At 43.8% G+C, this 22,715-nt stretch overlaps 1 protein-coding gene across 1 annotated transcript in view; it reads left to right on the top strand.

The window, feature by feature from the left end:
* The window catches only part of PTH2R (parathyroid hormone 2 receptor), a 161,807-nt gene that overhangs the window by 113,699 nt on the left and 25,393 nt on the right, over positions 1 to 22,715 (top strand). Inside the window, exons 12-13 of the mRNA XM_029607921.1 lie at positions 8,999 to 9,093; positions 21,292 to 21,430. Coding sequence (XP_029463781.1) covers positions 8,999 to 9,093; positions 21,292 to 21,430 — 234 coding nt within the window. The remainder of the gene's footprint in view (positions 1 to 8,998; positions 9,094 to 21,291; positions 21,431 to 22,715) is intronic.

Below are 22,715 nucleotides of genomic sequence, written 5' to 3'. Positions count from 1 at the left end.
ATGATACATGGCTGGTAGAGAATGGTTAGGTTAAGACCATGGTATTGGCAAAGGGCCTTGGGAATTGGGGCTAAAGTAGGACATATAGCATTTGACTGAATCGAGAGAAAGCAGGCAAGAGTCAATGAGTTACTGGTGATAGAGTTGATTTAAGATCATCTGGCGTATGATTCAGCAAAGGCCTGCTTGAACAGCCAGGTTTTGAGTCTTTTCTTAAATGTGACCGGGCAATGTTCCAGCCTGAGGTCTGGTGGAAGAGAATTCCAATGTATTGGTCCAGAGGCTGAGATGGCTCTCTTAATTAATGACGTTTTTAAAGGGGGGACCATGAGGGTGTCCTATATGCTGCTCTTACCGGCCTGGATGGTAAGTGAGGTCGGAGAGGGATCATGAGTTCTAGTGGGGTGATATTGGGGTAGATTTTCAAATAACGCGAATAGGCGTACTTTTGCTGGCGCATCAGGCGCAAGCAAAAGTACGCTGGATTTTAGTAGATACGCACGGAGCCACGCGTGTCCGCTAAAATCCTGGATCGGCGCGCGCAAGGCTATGAATTCTGTATAGCCGGTGCGCGCCGAGCTGCGCAGCTTACCCCCGTTCCCTCCGAGGCCGCTCCGAAATCGGAGCGGCCTCGGAGGGAGCTTCCTTTTGCCCTCCCCTCACCTTCCCCTCCCTTCCCCTACCTAACCCGCCCACCCGGCCCTGTCTAAGCCCCCCCTTACCTTTGTCGGGGGATTTACGCCTCCCAGAGGGAGGCGTAAATCCCCGCGTGCCAGCGGGCCGCTAGTGCGCCGGGACGCAACCTGGGGGCGGGTCCGGAGGGCACGGCCACGCCCCCGGGCCACCCCGGGCCGTAACCACGCCCCCGGGCCCGCCCCCGAAACGCTCCCGGCACGCCCCCTAAACGCCGCGACGACCGGGCCCGCCCCCGACACGCCCCCCTCGGAGAACCCCGGGACTTACGCAAGTCCCGGGGTCTGCGCGCACCGGTGAGCCTATGTAAAATAGGCTCACCGGCACGCAGGGCCCTGCTCACCTAAATCCGCCCGGATTTGGGCGGATTTAGGCGAGCAGGGCTCTTAAAATCCGCCCCATTGTGTAGAGCTTTGTGAGTAATGGTGAGAACTTTGTACCAGATTCTGTATTTGATCGGGAGCCAGTGGAGGTTCTAGCTTTCTCTCTAGCTTTCCATCTTCTCTCTAGCTTTCCATCTTCTCCCAGTTTGAACAGCCTTGTTTTATTGTAACTTCTTGGTTTCTTTGCACTCATTCCATGTTCTTGTTTTCATCCACTCCCCTTGTTAATTGTAAACCAGCATGATGTGATTCTATCATGAATGCCGGTATATAAAAACCCTAAAAATAAATAAATAAATAAATAAATCTCCAGATCGCCAAAACTAGATTAGTACTTCACACTGAAATCCCCCAGTTCACCTAGATCTCCCACCCCAAAACAGCAACCAACAGAAGTTTGACATCAATTGCACTAGTTAATTAGAAGGGTAAAATTGCGTGAATAAGTTGCCTAATGTATTTGTGAAAATATCTTATAAAATAGCTACATTCATGTATACCTCTTGGCCCCATTTTGGGACACCCCTAGATGGCCCCTTTTTTGTGCAAGTAAATGTGTGCACAAAACCAAAAATACGTGTGTACTTTTGATGTTTATATAAAATAGAATGTAGGAGAGGTCATGTGATGTCATAGAGGTGTAGGATGTGAGTCTGATCAGCTCTGGATCCCAATCTCCCTTTATGTTTTAAAAACGGGCTAATTTAATAATTACACGCAAATACCAGGAGCTCCTTTTTAGACGACTCTTGTGCAGTCAAAGTGCCAGTTTTTTTGCAGGAGATTGGCAGGTTTTATGGCCTCAAAACTGCAGCACTGAGAGAAAGGGTGGGGGGGTCTGGACGGTGGGGGGATACTAACAAATTCATTTTAAAGGGTCAGGTTGTGTTTTTAGGTTGTGTCCTTTCTTCCCGCCCCCCCCCCCCCCCCCCAATAACGATAAGAAAACCTACTAATTTAATTGTGGGGTTTCCTATCGCTATCAGGGACCCCCCGATATCTGACGATATTGAAAATATCGGACGATATTTTCAATCGTCAGATAAATGATTCACATCCCTAGTTGCCATGTACAGAGCAACTCAATAAAAAACATAGCGAACTTAGAATTGAAAGAGCCCACTGGCTAGGGCCGAAATCTGCACAGAGATTCAGACCACATCCAGTAATAGCTAAACTGTTGAACTCTGCACATAAATTGGATATACTTCAAGCATACCGCAAAAATTGGAAGCTTGTCTATGAAGGAGAGTTGATACTGATTTTTCAGGACTATTCAGCACTAGTCACTGAACAATGCAAGGCTTTTGCACCAACTTGTGCTAAGTTAGTCGAGAAGAAATTACAGTTTATGTTATTATTCCCAGCAAAACTTCAGATCTCTCATGGAAACAAACTCACCCCCTCATTTATCAAAATGCGTTAAGGTGTTTTCGCATGCGTTGAGGGCTTATTGCATGTGAAAAGCCCTGTTAATGCATGCAATAGCACCATATCGTATGGTGCGATGCAAATCTGAAAAAGAGGAGGAGTGGGCTTATTGTTTTGTGAAGCCCTATCACACAGCTTTAATACTGAATTTAGCTACAGCTTTTTCTGGAGTGTTAAGCTGTGTGATAGCTTGTGTTATGGCAGATCACCTGTTGTGATGTGTTTCACAGATGCCACTTTTGGTAGTTTGAAGCTTGCAGGGCATTCACCTAGCTGTTGAGAGAGAGAGAGTGAGAGCATGAGAGTGAGACTAGCCATAATGCCATTACCCTAGATACGTATTTACATCTCTATGGGAGGCCCACCTAGTAACTCGAGGTGAGGATTAGGTATTAGTGTAGGGGTTAGGGGCCACTTTGACATTCAATGTGAGACGTATGAACAGAACAGTGCTCTCTTGTGAACATTTGATGACCCTCAAAGTGAGGAAACTCACCCAAAGATGAGATTTCTGCAATGTTCTCTCAACCTAGCTTGATGTTACCCAGCTAGAGAGTACATCAAGCTAGGTTGAGAGAACATTGCAGAAATCTCATCTTTGGGTGAGTTTCCTCACTCTGAGGGTCATCAAATGTTCACAATAGAGCACTGTTCTGTTCGTACATCTCACATTGAATGTCAAAGTGGCACCTAACCCCTACACTAATACCTAAACCTCACCTCGCGTTACTAGGTGGGCCTCCCATAGAGATATAAATACCTATCTAGGGTGATGGCACTATGGTCAGTCTCTCTCTCTCAGTCTCTCACTCTCTTTCTAGTAAATATAGTCCCCCCAGTGGTTATATGTAGGCAATACCACATTCTGACACTTATTGTTATTGCAATTTGCAGTAACTTATCTCTTTGCATAGGTATTAGTACAAATTGTGATAAACTCCCTATTACCATAAAACACACTCCTTTTCCCATCGCATGCGATATTTACTGCATTTTGATAAATCCAGGCCTCAGTTTTATCAATTGGCTAAAGAATCTACAGCGTTCGTGGAAATGATGTCTACAGAGCAAGCTGGCTGAGAAGGAGTATGGCTAAGGAGAAGGAGAAGAGGAAGACAGGAATAAAAAAGGAAAACAAAAAAAGAGACTGGCTGGGTGACTATTCAGCAGGGGGTAGATTTTTTTAAAAAGCGCGATCGCGTACTTTTGTTGGCGCACCAGGCGCAAACAAAAGTTCGCTGGATTTTATAAGATACGCGCGTATCTTATAAAATCCTGGATCGGCGCGCGCAAGGCTGCCGATTTTGGGCAGCTGGCACGCGCCAAGCTGCGCAGCCTGCCTCCGTTCCCTCCGAGGCCGCTCCGATTTCAGAGGGAACTTTCTTTCACCCTCCCCTCACCTTCCCTTCCCTTCCCCTACCTAACCCATCCCCTCGGCCTTACCTAAACCACCCCCCTACCTTTATCCATGGATTTACGTCTCTCGGAGGGAGACGTAAATCCACGCGTGCTAGCGGCCTGCTGGCGCGCCGAGACCTGACCCGGGGCGGTTCCGGAGGGCGTGGCCACGCCCCCGGAACGCCCCGGTCCAAAACCATGCCCCCGGGCCCGCCCCCGAAACGCCGCATCGTTCGGCCCCGCCCCCGACATGCCCCCTAAAAAAACCCTGGGACTTACGCGCGTCCCGGGGCTCTGCGCGCGCCAGCGGCCTATGCAAAATAGGCATGCCGGCGCGCGAGGGCCCTGCTCGCGTAAATCCGGGCGGATTTACGTGAGCAGGGCTTTTAAAATCTGCCCGCAGAATTTCAACCAAACAGGCTATGTTAGAATTAGAAATACTACATGAGTTCTTGATATTTTTTCTTTTCTGGCTGATAGAGCTCATTTGGAACTTTGTTGAAGTTGAACATTTCATCAGTTCGATTAAAACAGCTCTCTTGCAGTTGTCTTCGTCAGTCTGGGTTGACTATGACAGAAGCCTTAGTGATGATGAATGAAAACGAGTTTATTGGGCCACAGAGTGACTGCACACCGGTACCTCTTGATAATGCAATGGCAGGCAGTCTGGGCCTTTGACAACATGAACTTAAAAATGCTTGGGTAAGAACAAAGATACAAAGAAGAATGTTTTGGCGATTATGCAGCAGAACTCAGATTTGAAACAGTGTTATGGTAGTAACGCTATCCAGTTGAGACATTGGTTAATTTCTTTTTCATCAAGTGCCTGGTACTCAATTGTTTTTTTTTTTTTAATATACTAGACCTTCAGTTTGGTTTAAGAAGTTACCCTACAGTTTTCTTCAGCAGCCTACAAAGCTCAAAAAAGGAGTTCTCAACAATGATGGATGGTACTACAATTTTTTGGCAGCAGAAGGATTGGTAATTGGGTCATATTTGAGGAAACGTTGACTGATAATTTAGACTTCTGATAGGTTACATTCAAGCAGACATAAAAGACACTGGGCTAATACTTTTTTTTCTTATTTAAATCTGCTTGGTACTACTGATGGTAATGGGAGGTGGGGATCAACATGCTAATTACTGGGCATGGGATAGACTCTGTGGATCCCTAATAACCTAAATCTAAGAGCCATGGAGGTTAATAATAACAATTGGGAGCTAAATCCATGAGGCATCGGGGTTTACCAAACAATTATATGACACTGGGTGAGAATGTGTAGACTAGTAATTATAAAGTATAAAACAATTACATACTATACAATATCCTAGCAATACTATCTGCTTCAACAGAACAGGGGGGTGAGAATTGGAACCCTAGTGACTAAACAATGGGCCCAGACTAAAGGTCTGTAGATCCAGTACAAAATAAGATTGCTGGGCAGACTGGATGGGCCTTTTGGTCTTTTTCTGCCATCAATTTCTATGTTTCTATGAAACACACATACAGTACAGACTTTATCCATTGTGCACCCACTAAAGGCTAATTTCAATATAATAGCCCTTCATTTACATGCAGGTGTGCACTCATTTTTCATGTACCTGCTAGCACCATCTGACCCAACTGTTAGTGAACAGCATGCTGCTTTAGCACATGCTGAAAGGTGCTGGCATACATGACATGTTTTAATTCATAGACTCCTAAGAGTCAATAGTGAGTGGGGCAGTGAGCAGCACATTAGCTGGGCCAACGTATCCAGGTCATTTTAGCCAAGATATTCAGTGGCACATGCTCCCACTGCACATATACTCAGTTAAGTTTAAAGTTATCTAGAAAAGTTTACCTGTGTAACTTTACATCTACTCTCCACTATGACTAAGACTTAGCTGGATAAACTTGGATGGGTAGCACTCACTAAATTTAAGCTCCACACCTGGAATATATAGCAAGCATATTATATGGTGGGATAAAAGCATTTAAATCATGCTTTTTAAATTATTCTTGACAATGCAGTTTTCTAAACCATATTACATTATTTTCTTAAACTGATATGACTCTAGGGAATGGATCCAGTTAGGGTAATCTCGCCTATTATTCAGGTAGACTGAGCTGCAGGCAAAAGACCCTTTCTTCCTTCAGTTTCAGGCGATTATATGGCACTTCTGAGATTGTCTCTTAACCATCAATTGGAAATCATATTTATAACATGACAACAAGCATTTTAAATCAAGCAGGTGTTTCCCTAGAAAGTGGGGAAAAGAGACAGACAGCTACAAATGTTACCATTTAAACATGAAATTAAAAAGCACTAATTTTTTTTATATTCAACCTAGGGATTTTGTTTACAAAAGAACCTACATTTTAAAATAATCAAAAATTATATGTATATAATAATTTTATATATATGAAAAAAATACTCCAAAAAGGGTGGGGCAAAAGCATCTCACAAGTGCTTTTGCCCCACTCTTTTTGGAGTGTTTTTTCCCCATGTATCACAAACACTAATTAGTACCACATATTAGTATGCTATCATTATGAAATAAAATGTACCTTAATTGTCATCATACAATGCTGGCTTTTATGTTGTGTAAGCAATTTGCTGTGGCGTGGTAGATATGCTGCAGACTGCCAGGGTAACTCACTGAGGCATTATTGATTTGAATGGCACTGCGGACAGATATCACAGCAATCTGAGACATATCCTGGGATTCTGCTTTTTGATAGCACTATGCAATGGCCAAAACTGCAGTTTGCTTTTCTGTAGTGATTTTCATATATTCAAACAAATACAAATAATCAGGAAAAAGCACTGTTCATTTTGGGGAGATGGGGGTATATGCGATGGTGTGTTTTTAAATACTTTAAAAAACTGATATCTGGGCATCATTTTTAATGGATGAGAAGCTTAGAAAATAGTAATTTCAGGGGAAATATTTCAATACCACTTGAATGGATAAATAAAATGGATTTATGTGCATAAATGGTTTGTTATAAAATTGTGCAGGAGTTGTGTGCAGAAAATTTTTCAAATAACCCAATGTTTGGCACACTTTTATATGCTCAAAAAAGAGGCATTCCAGGGTTCGACACTGGAGCAGAGTTTGATTTACATGCATATTTTTTTATTTTAGAACATATTCACATAAATTAACATGCTAAAGTTGCACCCTGCAAACAGTAGGTATAACTTTGAGCAGGATAGTTTATGCATGTTCTTAGAGATAATTTTCAAAGTGAATTTATGTGCATAATCTCAGTTGAAAATCAGCATAACTTATGCTTTGGCAACACATAAGTTATGTGGACTGTTATAAAATGAACCTTGTATCTATCCTTGGTCTTCATGAAAACTCATGAAAACAAACACACATATCCCCACCTGTCTAATTGACTAAACATTTTGGGGTTCATAATTAGGGGTGTGCATTTGTTCCCTATGAATTGGTAATCCGCAATGTATAGGGCCATATTCGTTGTATTCATGGGGAAGCGAAACGTATCACGATTCTCCACGAATACCATGAATCTTTGCCGAATTATTCGGCCATCTAAAAGAGTCAATTTAAACAAACCCCCCACCCTTCTGACCCCCCCAAGACTTACCAAAACTCACTAGTGGTCCAGCGGGGGTTCCGGGAGCCATCTCCTGTACTCACATCCTCGGCTGCCAGTTTCAAAATGGCGCTGATAGCCTTTGACCTACTATGTCACAGGGGCTACCAGTGCCATTGGTCAGACCCTGTCACATGGTAGGCACAATGGATGGCCGGCACCATCTTGTGCTCCTACCATGTGACAGGGGCTGACCAATGGCACTGGTAGCCCCTGTGACATAATAAGGGCAAAGGCTATCGGCGCCATTTTGAATACTGGCAACCGATGGCCCGAGTGCAGGAGGTCGCTCCTGGACCCCCGCTGGACTTTTGGCAAGTCTTGTGGGGGTCAGGAGGATCCCCCAAGACTTGCCAAAAGTCCCTGGTGGTCCAGCGGGGGTCTGGGTACAATCTCCTGCACTCAGGCTGTTGGCTGCCTGTAATCAAAATGGCGCCAATAGCCTTTGCCCTTCCTATGTCACAGGGGCTACCGGTGCCATTGGTCAGCCCCTGTCACATGGTAAGAGCACAAGATGGTGCCGGCCATCCATTGTGCCTACCATGTGACAGGGGCTGACCAATGGCACAGGTAGCCCCTGTGACATAGTAGGTCAAAGGCTATTGGTGCCATTTTGAAACCGGCAGCCGAGGGTGTGAGTGCAGGAGATGGCTCCTGGACCCCCGCTGGACTACCAGGGAGTTTTGGTAAGTCTTGGGTGGGTCAGGAGGGTGGCAGGTTGTAGTTAATTTAATTTTAGCTGGGAAATGAATAAGAATTAACGTATAAACGTATCGGGGGGCCCCCCTTGCCAAATGCAACGTATCTGCCCCCCCAACGAATACGAATCCCAAATGCAACGTATGGCATCCCTCTGCACATCCCTAGTTCATATTCCAGGGTTGCAGGCAGTGCATGCAAATACATTTCATGCATATTCAATAGAGATATCCTGAAAACCCTGGCTGGGGGAGCCCTGAGGACCGGGTTGAGCACTCCTACCATATTTAGCAGCATTTAGCCAGATAGCATGTTATTTATCTTACTGAATACTGACTTTTGAATATTTTTGCCACTTATCAGGCTAAAGTTTAGCTGGAGAATTCTTTATCTGGCTTAAGTTTAGGGGCATTCTGGGGGTGTTTTTGGGGTGAAGTTAAGTTACTTGGATAACTTATCAAGTAATTCTAGTTGTGCCATAGAACAGTCCTAAAGTTACCCAGATAAACTTATCCAGCTAACTTTAAGATAGTGGGGTGTATTCAGTGGTGCAGCTGTGCCACTGAATATCTCTTTTATCTGGCTAACTTTGCTGGCTGAACATTGGCTAAAAATGGAACCCTTTTTTTTATTCGACTCTAAACAGGCATAACATTTAATTTTCTATCTGTAACACTCATTCTTCTAGAAATGCTATCAAGTTATTTATTAGTGTATTTCCAAGATAAGTTGATATATTATTTGGATTCATGTTTAAACTCTGCACTTTTGTGACTTTCAGCTAAACTTCATTTTGTTTCTGAACACGGTGCGAGTTCTGGCAACCAAAATCTGGGAATCAAATGCTGTTGGCTATGACACAAAGAAACAATATAGGTAAGCTCTTGTCTATATGCAGATGAGCAAACACAGTTGTTTTATAGAACAAAGAAGCGGTACAATTTTTCAGATCAGTAGAAGGTGTTTCTTGTTGTCAGTCACTACCTCATAAAAATGTTGGAATATTTAGGGTGGAAAAATGAAGGTGCTCTCTTATTTGTTCCAAGTCTCAGGAGGTGTCATTCTGAAAATATTACAGGCTCCTTACAAACCATAGAACCATTGAAGATATTAGCATAAGAGGACTACTTAGTTCATCATGTTTGCTACCATCCTTATGACTCTCAGATTTTTGTCTTGGCAGCAGAACTTTCAGTTAGAATCCAATCCCAGATCTCAGCTTCATTATCCAAAATAGCTGCCTGGATGTCCCATCACTATCTTAAAAGCTTGCCTTGACCTTGTTAAGTTTCTTTCTTCTCAAACCCACTCCTCCTGCCTCACCCCCCCCCCCCCCCTTCCCTCATTATTCTATCTCCGTGGATAGCACTGTAATCCTCCTGGTTGCCTTTGTTCACAACCTTGGGGTTGTCTTTGACTCCTCTCATCCTCTGTACTCATCCACAGCATCGCTAAAACATATCGAGGTCCATATTCACTAAGCCGGAGAATGGACAAGTTATCCTGCTAAAGTTAGCCAGACAACTTGTAGCTGATGTTCAGCGGGAAAAATGTCCCACTGAACATACTTTCCTAAATTTATTCAGCTACATATAGCTAGTTCACGTTAAAACCTAACCAGCTTGGGCCTGGTCTCACTAAGATGTGATATTTTATCACAGGAGGTAGAGGCATATCGAGGGGGGAAGGGAAGGCCAATGAACTCAGGTACAGGTCCATAGGTGGGGCACTGATGGTCATCATAGGGAGGTCCATGCGGCCACCTGTGGACCCCATTCTATCAGCGGACAAAAAACAAGGAAAGAGGCCCTGTGGCCGCCGGTGGACCTCGCCAGCAGCTCTGCAGAGAAGTGCGACTTTCTCGTCATCCGTGCCAGCCCACAGTATTAAAAACTCGCAAGGGTAGCACTTTCTCTATGCTGATCTTGTGATGCATGAGACCAGCATGGGGGAAGTGCTAGCCCCGTAAATGTTTTATACCTCAGGGCCTGCACAGAAAAGGCAGCAGAACTTCAATAGCAGCGATTGGCTCAGGTGTTCCCCAACAGGCATGTGGCAGCAGTGACAGTGGCAACAAAAGACTGAGAGAGATTTTCTGAAAATTGCCCACCCTATATGTGGGTAAAAGTATGTGCCAAGATCAACAACATGTGTACATTTATCCATGGGAAACATAGGTGGACTCAGAGGAGGGGTTAGGTCGAGGGAGACAACAACTCACATACAGCTCGATACAGTAACATTCATTTGAAGATTTCTCGTCTGTAACGAGCTCGCTGCGCACAATTCGGACGCGTAAGGCAAACCAGCGATACAGTCTCCAGTTTCGCGCGTCCGTAGCGCTTCTTAAAACAGACGCGTAACCCTTCCCCACCCGGCATGTAAATGAACGAATTAGCTGTATAATGAAGGAATTAGCTATTCCCCTCCGATACCGTAACGCGCGCGCAGGTTATCTCATTAGTAACGCACTGTTTTGCCGCGGCCGTAACGTGTTAGTTTACCGCCTCCCCCTAGTAGGAGTTAGGACTGTGAGTCTAGTAACAAATCCATCGACACCGCTTAAGACACTCAAAAACAATAAAACACAATAAAAAAAAAAAGCGATACAGAGATGATTGAGAAAATGTAATGATGTGGGACACATAAAACCTGTCAGAAAAAAAAATAAAATTTTTTAAATACCTGTCGGAGGGCCGCGTGGGTCCAGGCGGCGGTGGCGGGAGCCGGGTGGTCGCGTGTTAAATCTAGGCCGCGGGCGGGTGGGCGCCTGTTCCAGGCGGCAGCGGCAGCGGCGGTGGGGGGACACGCGTTAGTTCGAGACGGTCGGTGGGCGGCGGGTGGTCGCGTGTTAAATCTAGGCCGGGTCCGCACAGGCGCGCATTCATTCATCCAGGCGGAGGAGCCGGCGGCGAAAGCTGCCGGCTCCGCCTGAATGAATGCTGTGACTGCCTTGAGCGCCGAATCGCAGGGGTCGCACAGGCGCGCATTCATTCAGGCGGAGCCGGCGGCTTTCGCCGCCGGCTCCTCCGCCTGGATGAATGAATGCGCGCCTGTGCAGACCCGGCCTAGATTTAACACGCGACCACCCGCCACCCACCGACCGTCTCGAACTAACGCGTGTCCCCCCGCCGCCGCTGCCGCTGCCGCCTGGAACAGGCGCCCACCCGCCCGCGGCCTAGATTTAACACGCGACCACCCGGCTCCTGCCGCCGCCGCCTGGACCCACGCGGCCCTCCGACAGGTATTTAAAATTTATTTTTTTTTGAACACTCAGGTTTTTACATATTTTGGTATTTTTTTTTTCACTTCATGGTGCCTGTCATTTCAAATGTCATTTGAAATGACATTTGAAATGACAGGTACCAGCGCACCCTGGTTACTGTATAGGCGCTGTATTAAGCGCCTATACAGTAAAATGGGTTACGCGGGCATAACCCTTCCCTACCGCTTTAAAGCCGCGGCATGCATTTGCATGCGATTAGAGGAGAGTATCGGGGAGTTAGTGAAGAGAACTGTGCGTGCGGGGAGGAAGGGTGCGCCTGACACTGCCGCACTGTTATTACCGTGGCCTTACAGGATCGACCTGATAGATTTGCATTTTCAAAACTATGCATGTTGTTTTTCAGGCAAAAACGTATTCACAGAAACAGCAGGTGCAAATCTCCTTAATCAGTTTTCAATAGGAAACCATGTGTGCACATTCCCTTTGAAAATTGGTGCAAAGACCACAGGTTAGAAATACCTGCAGACTTTGCAAATCCCTGCATAGTTTTGAAAATTGCCCCTTAGTGCAGTTATTTTACACTAATTTAAAAATGAAATGGCCTGCATTATTGCTTTTTCAAACTTAACATAATATACAGATAATAAAAATGCCCAAGTATTTTACAATTGCCCCTGAAGAGTTATTTTAATGCATTTTTCTGCAAATTGCTCTGTGATACAACATGTTGAAATGAATTGAATGGAAGCCACCTTCTCATAAGGAAGAGTGACTTCTGGTCAAGTTAAATTGTGTTGTACTGCAACACATTTGTAACAAATTATCAAGACAAATTTGCAATTAATGTATCTTGCTATTTGAGCTGACTTTTATGAAATGGAAATTCTGTGCAGGATTAGGATAATCTTCTTAAGCAGAAGATCTATTTACTGTCAGTGAACATTAAAGATCCATAGTTCATTTTAAAACAATGTTTAGATGAGATGTCAATCCATTAAATTGAATACACTTTGATAAAAAATAATTCTGTATTTTTACTTAGCAGCTTTTAATCAGACAGGATACCAATGCGCTTTATAAGGATAATTTTAAAGGGGACTTCTGTGGGTAAAATAGTGCTTTACCTAAAGAAATGCTCCTTTAGAAAATTGCATGACTGATTTAGTCATAAAATGACATGCATGTACACGCTGGGGTGAATTTTCAAAAGAGTATGCATGAAATAAAGCACATATACACGAGTATGTGACACATTCATACATAATCTGTATTTTAGAATTGGGTCACATACAAATGTATATGCACCTTCACGAGTAAAAGTATGCACATAAAAAGTAGGCGTATTAGGGTGTGGTTTATATGTTCACACATAAGTTATTTTAAAAGCCACTTACATGTGAAAACATCAACACTACACAAGTAGATTTACTACTGTTCACTTATGCGCACAAGTTCAAACTTTCATGGTGATTTGCCACTTGGTGTTTGGACACGGCAGCAGGCTAATGGGTGGGAAGTGAGACATACCGGGCTATACTGGGGGGGAGGAGGGGGGTAACTGTGTCATACTTGGAGAAACTGGGTCATACTGCTGGACAGACAAGGCCCATACTGGGAGTTAACTGTGTCAGACTAGGCCATACTGGGGAGTATCTGGGCCATACTGGTCCATACTAGGGGGGGAAGGTATTAGTGTACCTGAGATAGACTGGCCTAAACTGGGGGTTAACTGAGACAGACTGGGCCATACTGGGGCATGGAAATCAGTAGTACAGAATCAATTTTCAAAATGACTCTAATGGGCTTATGGATACTTATGTCACAACAGTTGAGGAGGGAGAGAGAACAGATGAGGAAGAGGAGGACATACCCCTTACATAGAGCAGACAGGACTAGGACCGAAGACACATCCACACACCCTCCAGACCCCCTGAATCCCCCAAACTATACACTTCAATATACACACACCCCCCAGAACCCCTATATTCTTCCAACTAAACACTTGAAGAAACTACTTGCACTTAAAATGCTGACTAGAAAATGTTAACAATGTTAAACGTTATATTACTAGTTACCATGTTACTGTTAGTAAAGTTAAACATTAACAAACTGTATCTGTTAATGCACAATATTAATGTTATGACCTTTAATGTAAGAAGTTGTTATACCTGTAAACCGGAGTGAAGGCTTGTGCCAAACTTCGGTATATAAAAACACACAAATAAATAAACAGGGCACAGTTTTTGGATCTCTCAGAGATTAAGTCATGCACAGGTTCATATTCAACAAGGAAACCACATTGTAACTATGCTATCAGTTAGAGCAGGATCTGCAACCTTCATCCTCACCTTGCCTGTTCACATCAAGGTCACTACTGCATTGGGATTTTTTGGCCACTAGCACCTTTCAGACACCTCTAGGAGTCATGACTAGAATCAGCCAATCTGCAACCTCCATATCTATAGAGCAGTTCCTGGCTGCGTTTCTCAGGAAAACACACCACTAAATATCTTTTCCTCGGAGCAGACAGCAACAGTTGATTGATTTCTACCAAACTGCATACCTCCCCTCTATTTTAGGGGCTCTCAATTGCACTCACATTCCTATAAGGGTACCAGGGGATGATGAGACCAACTACGGCAACCGCAAGGGCTTCCACTCCCTCAATTTGCAGGTGGTCTGCAATGCCAACAGGATCATCATGGACAAGTTTCTGGGATCTAGTCACGATGCCTGCATCCTCTCACAGTCATGACTGCTATCGGGGGAGCTGGTTTCTAGGTAGGCATGTGCTTATCACTACCACTACACAGCAAATAACATCTTCTTTTTGTCTCCCTCATAAATCTAGGTGGAGTGACAGCATTGGCCCAGGAGGACCACTCCATCATTGTTCAGTAAAATAAACCACTGCCCACCACTAAGGGATATCGAATGCAGTGATTTTTGGTGTTCTCCCCTATGGGTGATAGAGGATATCTACTCCAAACCTGGCTCATGATCCTGCTAGCTAGCACACGGACTGCTGCAGATGCTTACTACAACAGGGCCCACCAACAGACCACAACAGTATTTGAGAGAACCTTTGGCCTACTCAAAACACATTTCAAATGCCTGGACAGCTCTGCAGCATGCCTTTTCTTCAGCCCTGCTTAGGTCTGTGAGATTTTTCTAACCTGCTACATGGTTAATCACCTTGCCAAAAGGGATCTTCTAGTCCCTTCCAGAGGGACTAGAAGATCATTTGGCTGAAGAGAAGTAGGAGGAAGAGACATACAACCAGAGTTAGCATGAATTGCAGGAGATACATCACCCAGGGCCAGTTCTGTCCTGCAATCTATATTTTTAAAAACTGACAAGCCATCCCCTGTCCGCCCAGAACCCATGGATAAGGAAGTGTCAAACCTTACAGCCTTGCACTCCCCCCCCCCCCCACACACAAACTCCCACATCCTTTACAGAAATACACAATTAAATTATGCATTTATAACAAATTTTACATGAAAAAGAACATTCATGAGTACAGTCTTCTGAGGCAAACATATCACTTACAACATGCATATTATATTTACATGCATTCTTGTGGTGCTAGTCAAAAAATTCTACAAAAAAGACACTTGCAACTCCTGTGGAATTAGACTTTTTGTAATGCGTATTGAATGTGAGCTTGGCCCTCAGAAAGCCATGAATAAACAGAATTACCATTACAATATAGTAAACCTCCCATACCAAAACAACCCTAACAACCTTATCTATGAAAAGGCAACACTGCACATATTACACCAGGCCCTAGAACACCAATAAAACTATTATTAGGAAACCAGGCTGCTATAGATCCCTACACAGAAATTACATGCCAGCAAAATATCTCACCTCGGACACATTTGCAGAACACAGAGAGACCCTCACCAAATATAGAATAAAGAGATCTGAAAGTAAAACAGAAACGTGCTGAGAAGAACTGAACTGGAACCCACAACATGCCAGCCTCTATATGCAGAGCAACAATAGAAAACAGAGACAGTACCATTCTTAATAAAACATTAAATAATAAAATCAAGAAATATCAAACAATCATAATAGTAATGCCATATTTATAAAAAGAATATTTCAAACCAGTTAATGAATAGAATATCGAAAATTTCCGAAACACCAAAAAGTTTTTTTTAAATCTAATGAATAAAAAAATCCAATCAAAAAATGTTCTATTCCCCCCCCCCCCCAACAAAATAAATATTTCAAAAGAGCAGAATCATCAAATTACACCCAATAATTAAAACTAATAAGGATTTTAAAATCTGCTTTCCAAACCTGGGATCTGATTTCCAGTCATCCTGAGACTGTCGTGGACTGGGGGAGGTAGGGCTGCACAAATTTTATCTTCTCTCTCACACACATGCACAATAACACATTCATTCTCTCACTCACTCCCTCTCTCTAACATACATAGGCTGTCTCTCCCTCACCCTAACAGATATATTGTGTGTGTGTGTGTGCGCGCATGCCAATGAGCGCCTATATGTGATACACAACCTCTCATAGGCGTAAAACATACACAAACACACAAGTTCTCACACAACCACATTCACAGGAATACAGGTTCTCACACAGACACACACAGAAGCTCTCACACAGTCACACACAGGCTCTTACACAGTCACAGACACACACACTTACATCACACACAGGATCTCATGCAGACACATACATGCACATACAAACTCATTCATACATACATACATATAAGCTCACACACATGGTCTCCTGTCCCGCGGGCCTCCTGTGCTATCTTCAGGCTTTGGCAAGATGAGCTCCATCATGATCCCGCAGGCCTCCTGCTGTCTTCGGGCCATGATGGGATGAGCTCTACCACGGGCCGCGGGCCTCCTGCTATCTTCAGGCAATACAGCCAACCAATCCTCCTGCTTGGGGGGGGGGGGAGGAGCGGAAGCTATGCATGGGCATGTGTGTATGTATGCTCAGATACAGAAAATGGGCCTCTCCTTTTGTCACCGGCACTCTCTCCTTCTTTGGCCGCCGGTTGGTTAGGCTCCTTCGGTGGCCCACAGTCTCTCCTTCTGCTGCTGGCCTGTCACCTCCCCAGGTGTGCCACTTCGTGCAAATGCACGGTATGCACACCCGGTCATGCCAGGCCTGCCATCACCAGACTCAAGAGCAGGCTATACAGGAAAGAAACACTCTGATACAAAAATATTTTAGATGATGAAGGTGAATTTATTTACATAAGTGCTCATTGTAGTGAAAATTAAAGAAATGTAATATGTTTTTGGGCCACCTTCTTTGTATCGGGGGAATCTCCACTGCTTTGGTCTGATCCAATCTGCTGCTCCGCTGCAGTGGTATCTTGTCAAAGCTGATGCTGCCCTTGGAGGGCCAGGAACCTTGGGGCAGTGGCACAGGCTGATAGATGCTGGAGGAGCCTGAAGGAGTGTGCTGCTCAATGGAGGAAATGGGAAGCTGCACAGAAGATGGCCTGGAACAGTGGTGGGCCTCTCATCTTCAGCCAACTGTGTCCACAGAGAGGGTGGAGCAGCTCTCTCTCTGGCAGAAGTGCAGCATCTCCCTCCACAGTGCAGTCTGGGCTTGCATTTCTTCACGAATACCCCTTAGCTCCTGTATCTCCTCTTCACTGAGTGGCAGCATAGGGCCAGTCAATATCTACAAAGAGGAGGATCAGAGGATAGTTGAGGAAAGGATTCTAGTTATGGGCATCTGAGTAGTGTAGAAGACTGAAGAGAGAAAAAGGGTCTACAAGCTAAGGACTAGAGTACAGGGAGGTGCTAGAGGTAAGGTATCCTGCCACAGAAGAGTCATCAGAGTTGGAGCCAGATTCCACTACAAGCAGCCCAAGACTGTAAGGAGAGTGAACATAATCTAGGACAGTGGTTCTCAACCTTTTTTCTGTCGAGACACACCTGACAGATGGTTCTCACATGCGTGACATACTGAACACATGACTGTCACGGGGCTAAATGTAAACATATACTCTGTATCTACAGGATCCACCCTGACCCCCCAACAATGGCTACAGAACAAAACTAGGACATTCCCTGTTCAATTTACCAAACAAAAGAGATATTTCTGGTGTCATCTCAGTAATAGCAACATAAACACCCTCTCTCCTACCAGGTGCAATACCCCTCCTTATGAAAAAACAGTAATTTACCACCAATGCGTGTTCTATTGAGAAAACACAACAGATAATATTGATACAAATGCCTACATGCTAGTAAAATACTTCACCTCGGTCACACACATAGAATCGACCTTCACCAAGTACAGAAAGACCACAAATTACAAATTTGGAAACAGAAACTGGATTGGAAACCCAAAAAAGCCACTCTGCATTCTGTGCAAAACAGAAATATAGCACCTGACAGACTTCCAGGATCTGCAATAATGTACACAAACTAATGTGCACAAAGTTACACCTGCATTATGGAACTCAAACAGTAATAACCCTACCTATGAAAAGGCAGCACTGCAAAAATTACACCAGGCACTAAACACCAATACACCTTCTATTAGGAAAACAGAACAAGCCAAGCTGCTATAGATCCCTACCAAGAAACTACTAGCTTGCAGAACACCCTTAGCTGGGTCACACATGTAGAACACAGACAGATCCTCACCAAATACAGAATAAAGTGACCATAAAGCTAATGTTTTTGTTTTTGCGTTGTTGTACTGCATACAGAGTTTGGCTTCTTGCTGCTTCCAGTTCAGTTTTTGTCTCCACATTTCTTTTTTTTTTTTTTAATTTTATTTTTAATTGCATTTCAATTTTATTTTACAGACAAAAGAAAGAAACAATAGAATAATCTCACAATCATCTAATAGAAATAAGGAATTACTTCCTTCTACCAAAAGATATTAAATATTATCCTATACAGGAAATTTATACTTGAAATTAGAGAACAATTTAAAGTTAAGTTTACATATGGAGCACTATATAGAAACAAATAAAAGTGAAATCACTTAACAACATTGTTGTTCCCACACTTTAAATATATTCCCCCACTTTGAGCCATTCATAAATCATGAGTGAGTATCTAAATATGTTCGAAGCTGTTCTGGAAAATTGAAGACTTATCTAGCCTCTCTATATCTAATGAAACATCTGCATGGATACTTTAAATTAAATTGTGCACCTTTTTCTAACACTTCCTTTTGCATGTCGATAAACTTCTTCCGTCTCATCTGCGTAGTACGTACTACGTCAGGAAAAATTCTTATGGGATATCCATAAAATTCATTCTTCTGATGTTTAAAATGTTTTTTCAAAACAGTATCTCTTTCTATAATAGAGAGAAATTGAACTAAGAGTGTAGTTGGTGAGCCCTGGTCTCAAAGCTCCTATTATCATGTCCTCTTAATTCTTAAACTGATGCCAACCACTGGAGTCGCTTCGGAGTTAATTAACTCCAACGCATCCTCCATAATAGAGGGTGCCATTTTGCTGTATGGCATTGTACCCAGGCATTGGGCCTGGGTCTGTGTCAAGGCTCCTGTGATGAGACCTGGCCTTCGGACTGGGACACAGTGTCAAGCCTGGGTCCAGGTTCCAGCCTAGGCTTGTGCCCAGTATCTCAAATTTGCAAAATGCAAGGAGTAAGGGTAATTTGTTTCATTTGGAGGCTTCAAAACAAATAGTGGGTTCCCCCAGATGAAAGAATCCTTATTCAAGTAATTTATTTAAAACGTCCAGTTTAGCCCAGATCTTGCTTAGGCTTTAGGCCGAAGCCCAAAGCAGGCGTCTCAGCCTATACCTGAATGCAGTTCCGGTGCCTAAGCTCAAAGCGGAGGCCTCGCCTAGGGCATAGATGAGGTCCAAAGTAGGGGCCACAGCTTAGGCCTCAGCATGATACTGGGGTCTTAGAATTGACCTGGGTAAATGCCAGGGCCTTGCCCATGATCCAAACTCCCAAACACTTTTCTGATCTTTGGGTTCCAAGGAACTGGCTAGGCATGGTCCCGATACCTGGGCACAAGCCTAGGCTGGAACCCAGTGGTTGGCATCAGTTTAAGAATTAAGAGGACATGATAATAGGAGCTTTGAGACCAGGGCTCTGGGCTTGGGCCTGATTCTAGGCAGAGGCCCAGGCGACAGGACCTTCTTCAAGGAGAAATACACTCAATATGATATACTTGGCGTTGTAATTTCATCAAAAGCCAACCATGTTATGACACAGATGGAAGTTAGCAGTACAAAAAGGGAGAGGGTTACTAATGCTGTAATAATTAGAAGTCCCAATAGAAAAGAAAGCACTCATATTGCTGAGTCTGTCTAGCAGGCTGCATATGCCTCATGTTGACTGGATCAGTTCAGTAGCATGGGGGTAGTGGAGAGCCATCTAGAAAGGCAAAGGGGACCTAAGAGTCAGGATTTTCAGTTAACAGCCACGCTGGTGTAAGTGGCCGTTTGGATTATCATTGAACCCTGTGGTTGGAAATGGAAAGGAAGATGTAAACTAAAAAAAGGGATCTTGCATGCTCAGTTAACCAGGAGGATATTATATAGTAGATAGAAGAATCTGGCAAAAACTGTCTTGGATAAGAAGTGAAATACTATAGATGTTCATGCTCTATGGTTGGTAGCTGGAATATATACTTAGCAGTATCAAGAGAAATAACTGGGTAGACTGGATGGATGACTTGGTCTTTTTCTGCCATTATCGGCTATCTTACTATTTCTAGAAAGTACGTAATTAGTGCATGCTGCTGCTGTGGGGTCAGTTTTCAACAGGCAGCCTGGTTGGCTACATTATAGTTTAGGTGAAGTTTGAAAGACAACTCAGTCTGCTAGATTGTGAATGAGAATGTGTCTACATTTATCAGACTGACGAGGTTTAAGCCTTCTATCCATGCAATGGGCATAGCTGGCTGAACTTATTTAACTAGTACTAAAAATTCATGTTAGCCAGCTGAGTTCCTTCTCACTACCTGACCAAACCACGCTCCCTGAAGCACCTACATGTTGAAAACGTTTGAGGAGGGTGAGTGGCCACCTGACTCCCAAGGTAACTAGAATCTTTTGAAAATGTACCTATGTATCTATTTGTATTGCATATTATAATTTCTCCTACAGTGACCAGAAATACCATGCTCTGTTGCATGCAGATTCCATTGTCCTTATAGAGAATCCAGGATATTTTTACACAATGCCATTTTTCCAACTACATAGGAAGAAAAGTGATGGACGTACCTAAATATGCTGTATGTAGGTGTTTATCCCTTCAATTGATTTTTAAATGCATTTCATTTCTGTATGAAAGACATTTGCTCAAATGTATTAGAACGCAAATGGAATGCAATGGAAATTTATTTTGGGTAGTTACAGTAAGACTGTATTCTAACAATATTTTACTGTTACATATTTCAGGGCTGCTTTATATAATATAAATCCGAGAAAAGGATTTATAGAAAAAACACAAGCAAATCAAACCATTTAGTAAGACACAAATATGTGCTAGTAGCACAGTGTTATCACTGTATTATATATTTTTCTGTAGTGGATAGTCTAAGGCTGCAGGTAAATGTAATTGTAGCATTAATGAACTTAAGTAAGATGTTCCTAGTTGTACACTGAAATGCAAGTAAATAAAGTCTGCAAAACTAGAGTAATTTAATGTAAATTGTTGATAATACTTAAAAGTAATGCATGAGGGACAGAAGGCACTGAGAATAAATAAACCTACTATGAGAATGGGGGTGATTACAACCTTATGATATCATTCTGTATGTAACTTTGGTATTCATAGTGTATGTATTAAAGACTTGTAACTTTCTATCCATTTTCTCTTTTTCTGTTTTTTTTTTTGTTCTAGGAAACTAGCTAAATCTACGTTAGTGCTGGTGCTGGTATTTGGAGTTCATTACATTGTGTTCATGTGCCTTCCCCAGACCTCTACTGAATTTGAGTGGCAGATTCGGATGCACTTTGAACTATTTTTCAACTCCTTCCAGGTGCCCAAGAAGCAAATTTACTTCATATCTTATTTACAGTAATTTATATTCCACCTATTGCCAGGGCCTATTCTAAGTCTGACATGAATGTTAAAATATAGAATGTTGAGAATATTGAGGTCCATATTCAAACACAGTCTGGACAGCTAAGTTAGCTAGATAAACTTATTCGGCTACCTTTGGAGGCGTATTGAATAGTGCAGCTGAATATAGCTGACTAACTATAACCTGCTAACTTATGGACAGCACTTTGGCCTGACCAGACTTAACTGGCTAATCAGAGTTTGCCAGCTAACTCAACTCATTCCAGTTATACCTCTGGAACACCCCTATCTTATCCAGCTAAATTTTATCCACCTAACTTATTAGCCAGCTAGAATTTAGCCAGACATGTGCCCAAATATTCATTTAGGCCTGGATTTTCTAAGGTCTGCGACCTTAGAAAATCCGGAGGTAACGGAGGGTGGGGGGCGGGGCTGCGAAAGCTGACAGCCATCGCACCACTGCGGTGCGCTGGCTGCCGGCTTTCGCACCGAATAACTACACCATAAAAGGAGTAGTTATTTGGCGCGAAACTGGCGGCGATAAGGGTCCTTACCTTTCGCCACCAGTGATGTGTTCGCAGTGTCGGCCCCGGTACCGCCTTGACTCCTCCTCTTCCGGGGCCGACTCCACCCCGACTCCACCCCCATGTAGTGATCGCACGCGAAAAGGGACGGGCAATGGCTGGAGAAGCCCTCGGGTTTACCCGCCAGTGGCGTCTGCAGTGCACAAACAGGGCAGGAGTCAACAAAAAGGTGCACATCCCTTCTGGCCGTCGGCCACCAGTAGAATCGGGTGACTAGGTCCTGGGTGGCAGCTCGACCAGCGTGACCTCCGGTGAGGGACTCGTGAGCCCAAGACAGGACTGCCCGATGGGACCTCCGAGGGACCACTGGCTTGGGTTCGGGATACGTTGTCGTGGAGGCTAAGCTGACCTTCCGGGGGTCCAGGATAGACCGGAGAGCTCCCAAGGATTCTTTAGGCTCTGAAGGTCGAGCAGGACCTTGACTTGAGCGTTCTGGGCTGGGCTCTCAACTATGCACTTCGACATAGTGCAGTTTCCACATAAAGACAGGGGGCACTCATGTCCCCAGCCGGGGATAGCGCCTTGCCGAAGGCTGAGATGGCTTCAGGAGACCAATTGGCAGGGTTGGCTCCCTTCTTGGTCATAGCAGTTAGAGGGACTGTCAATGATGAGTAGGTTTTAATGAAGGATCGGTAGTAATTGGTAAATCTTAAGAAG

This window comes from Rhinatrema bivittatum, chromosome 6, assembly GCF_901001135.1.
Source record: "Rhinatrema bivittatum chromosome 6, aRhiBiv1.1, whole genome shotgun sequence".
NCBI lineage: Eukaryota > Metazoa > Chordata > Amphibia > Gymnophiona > Rhinatrematidae > Rhinatrema > Rhinatrema bivittatum.
This window is presented reverse-complemented; position numbering and strand designations above follow the sequence as displayed.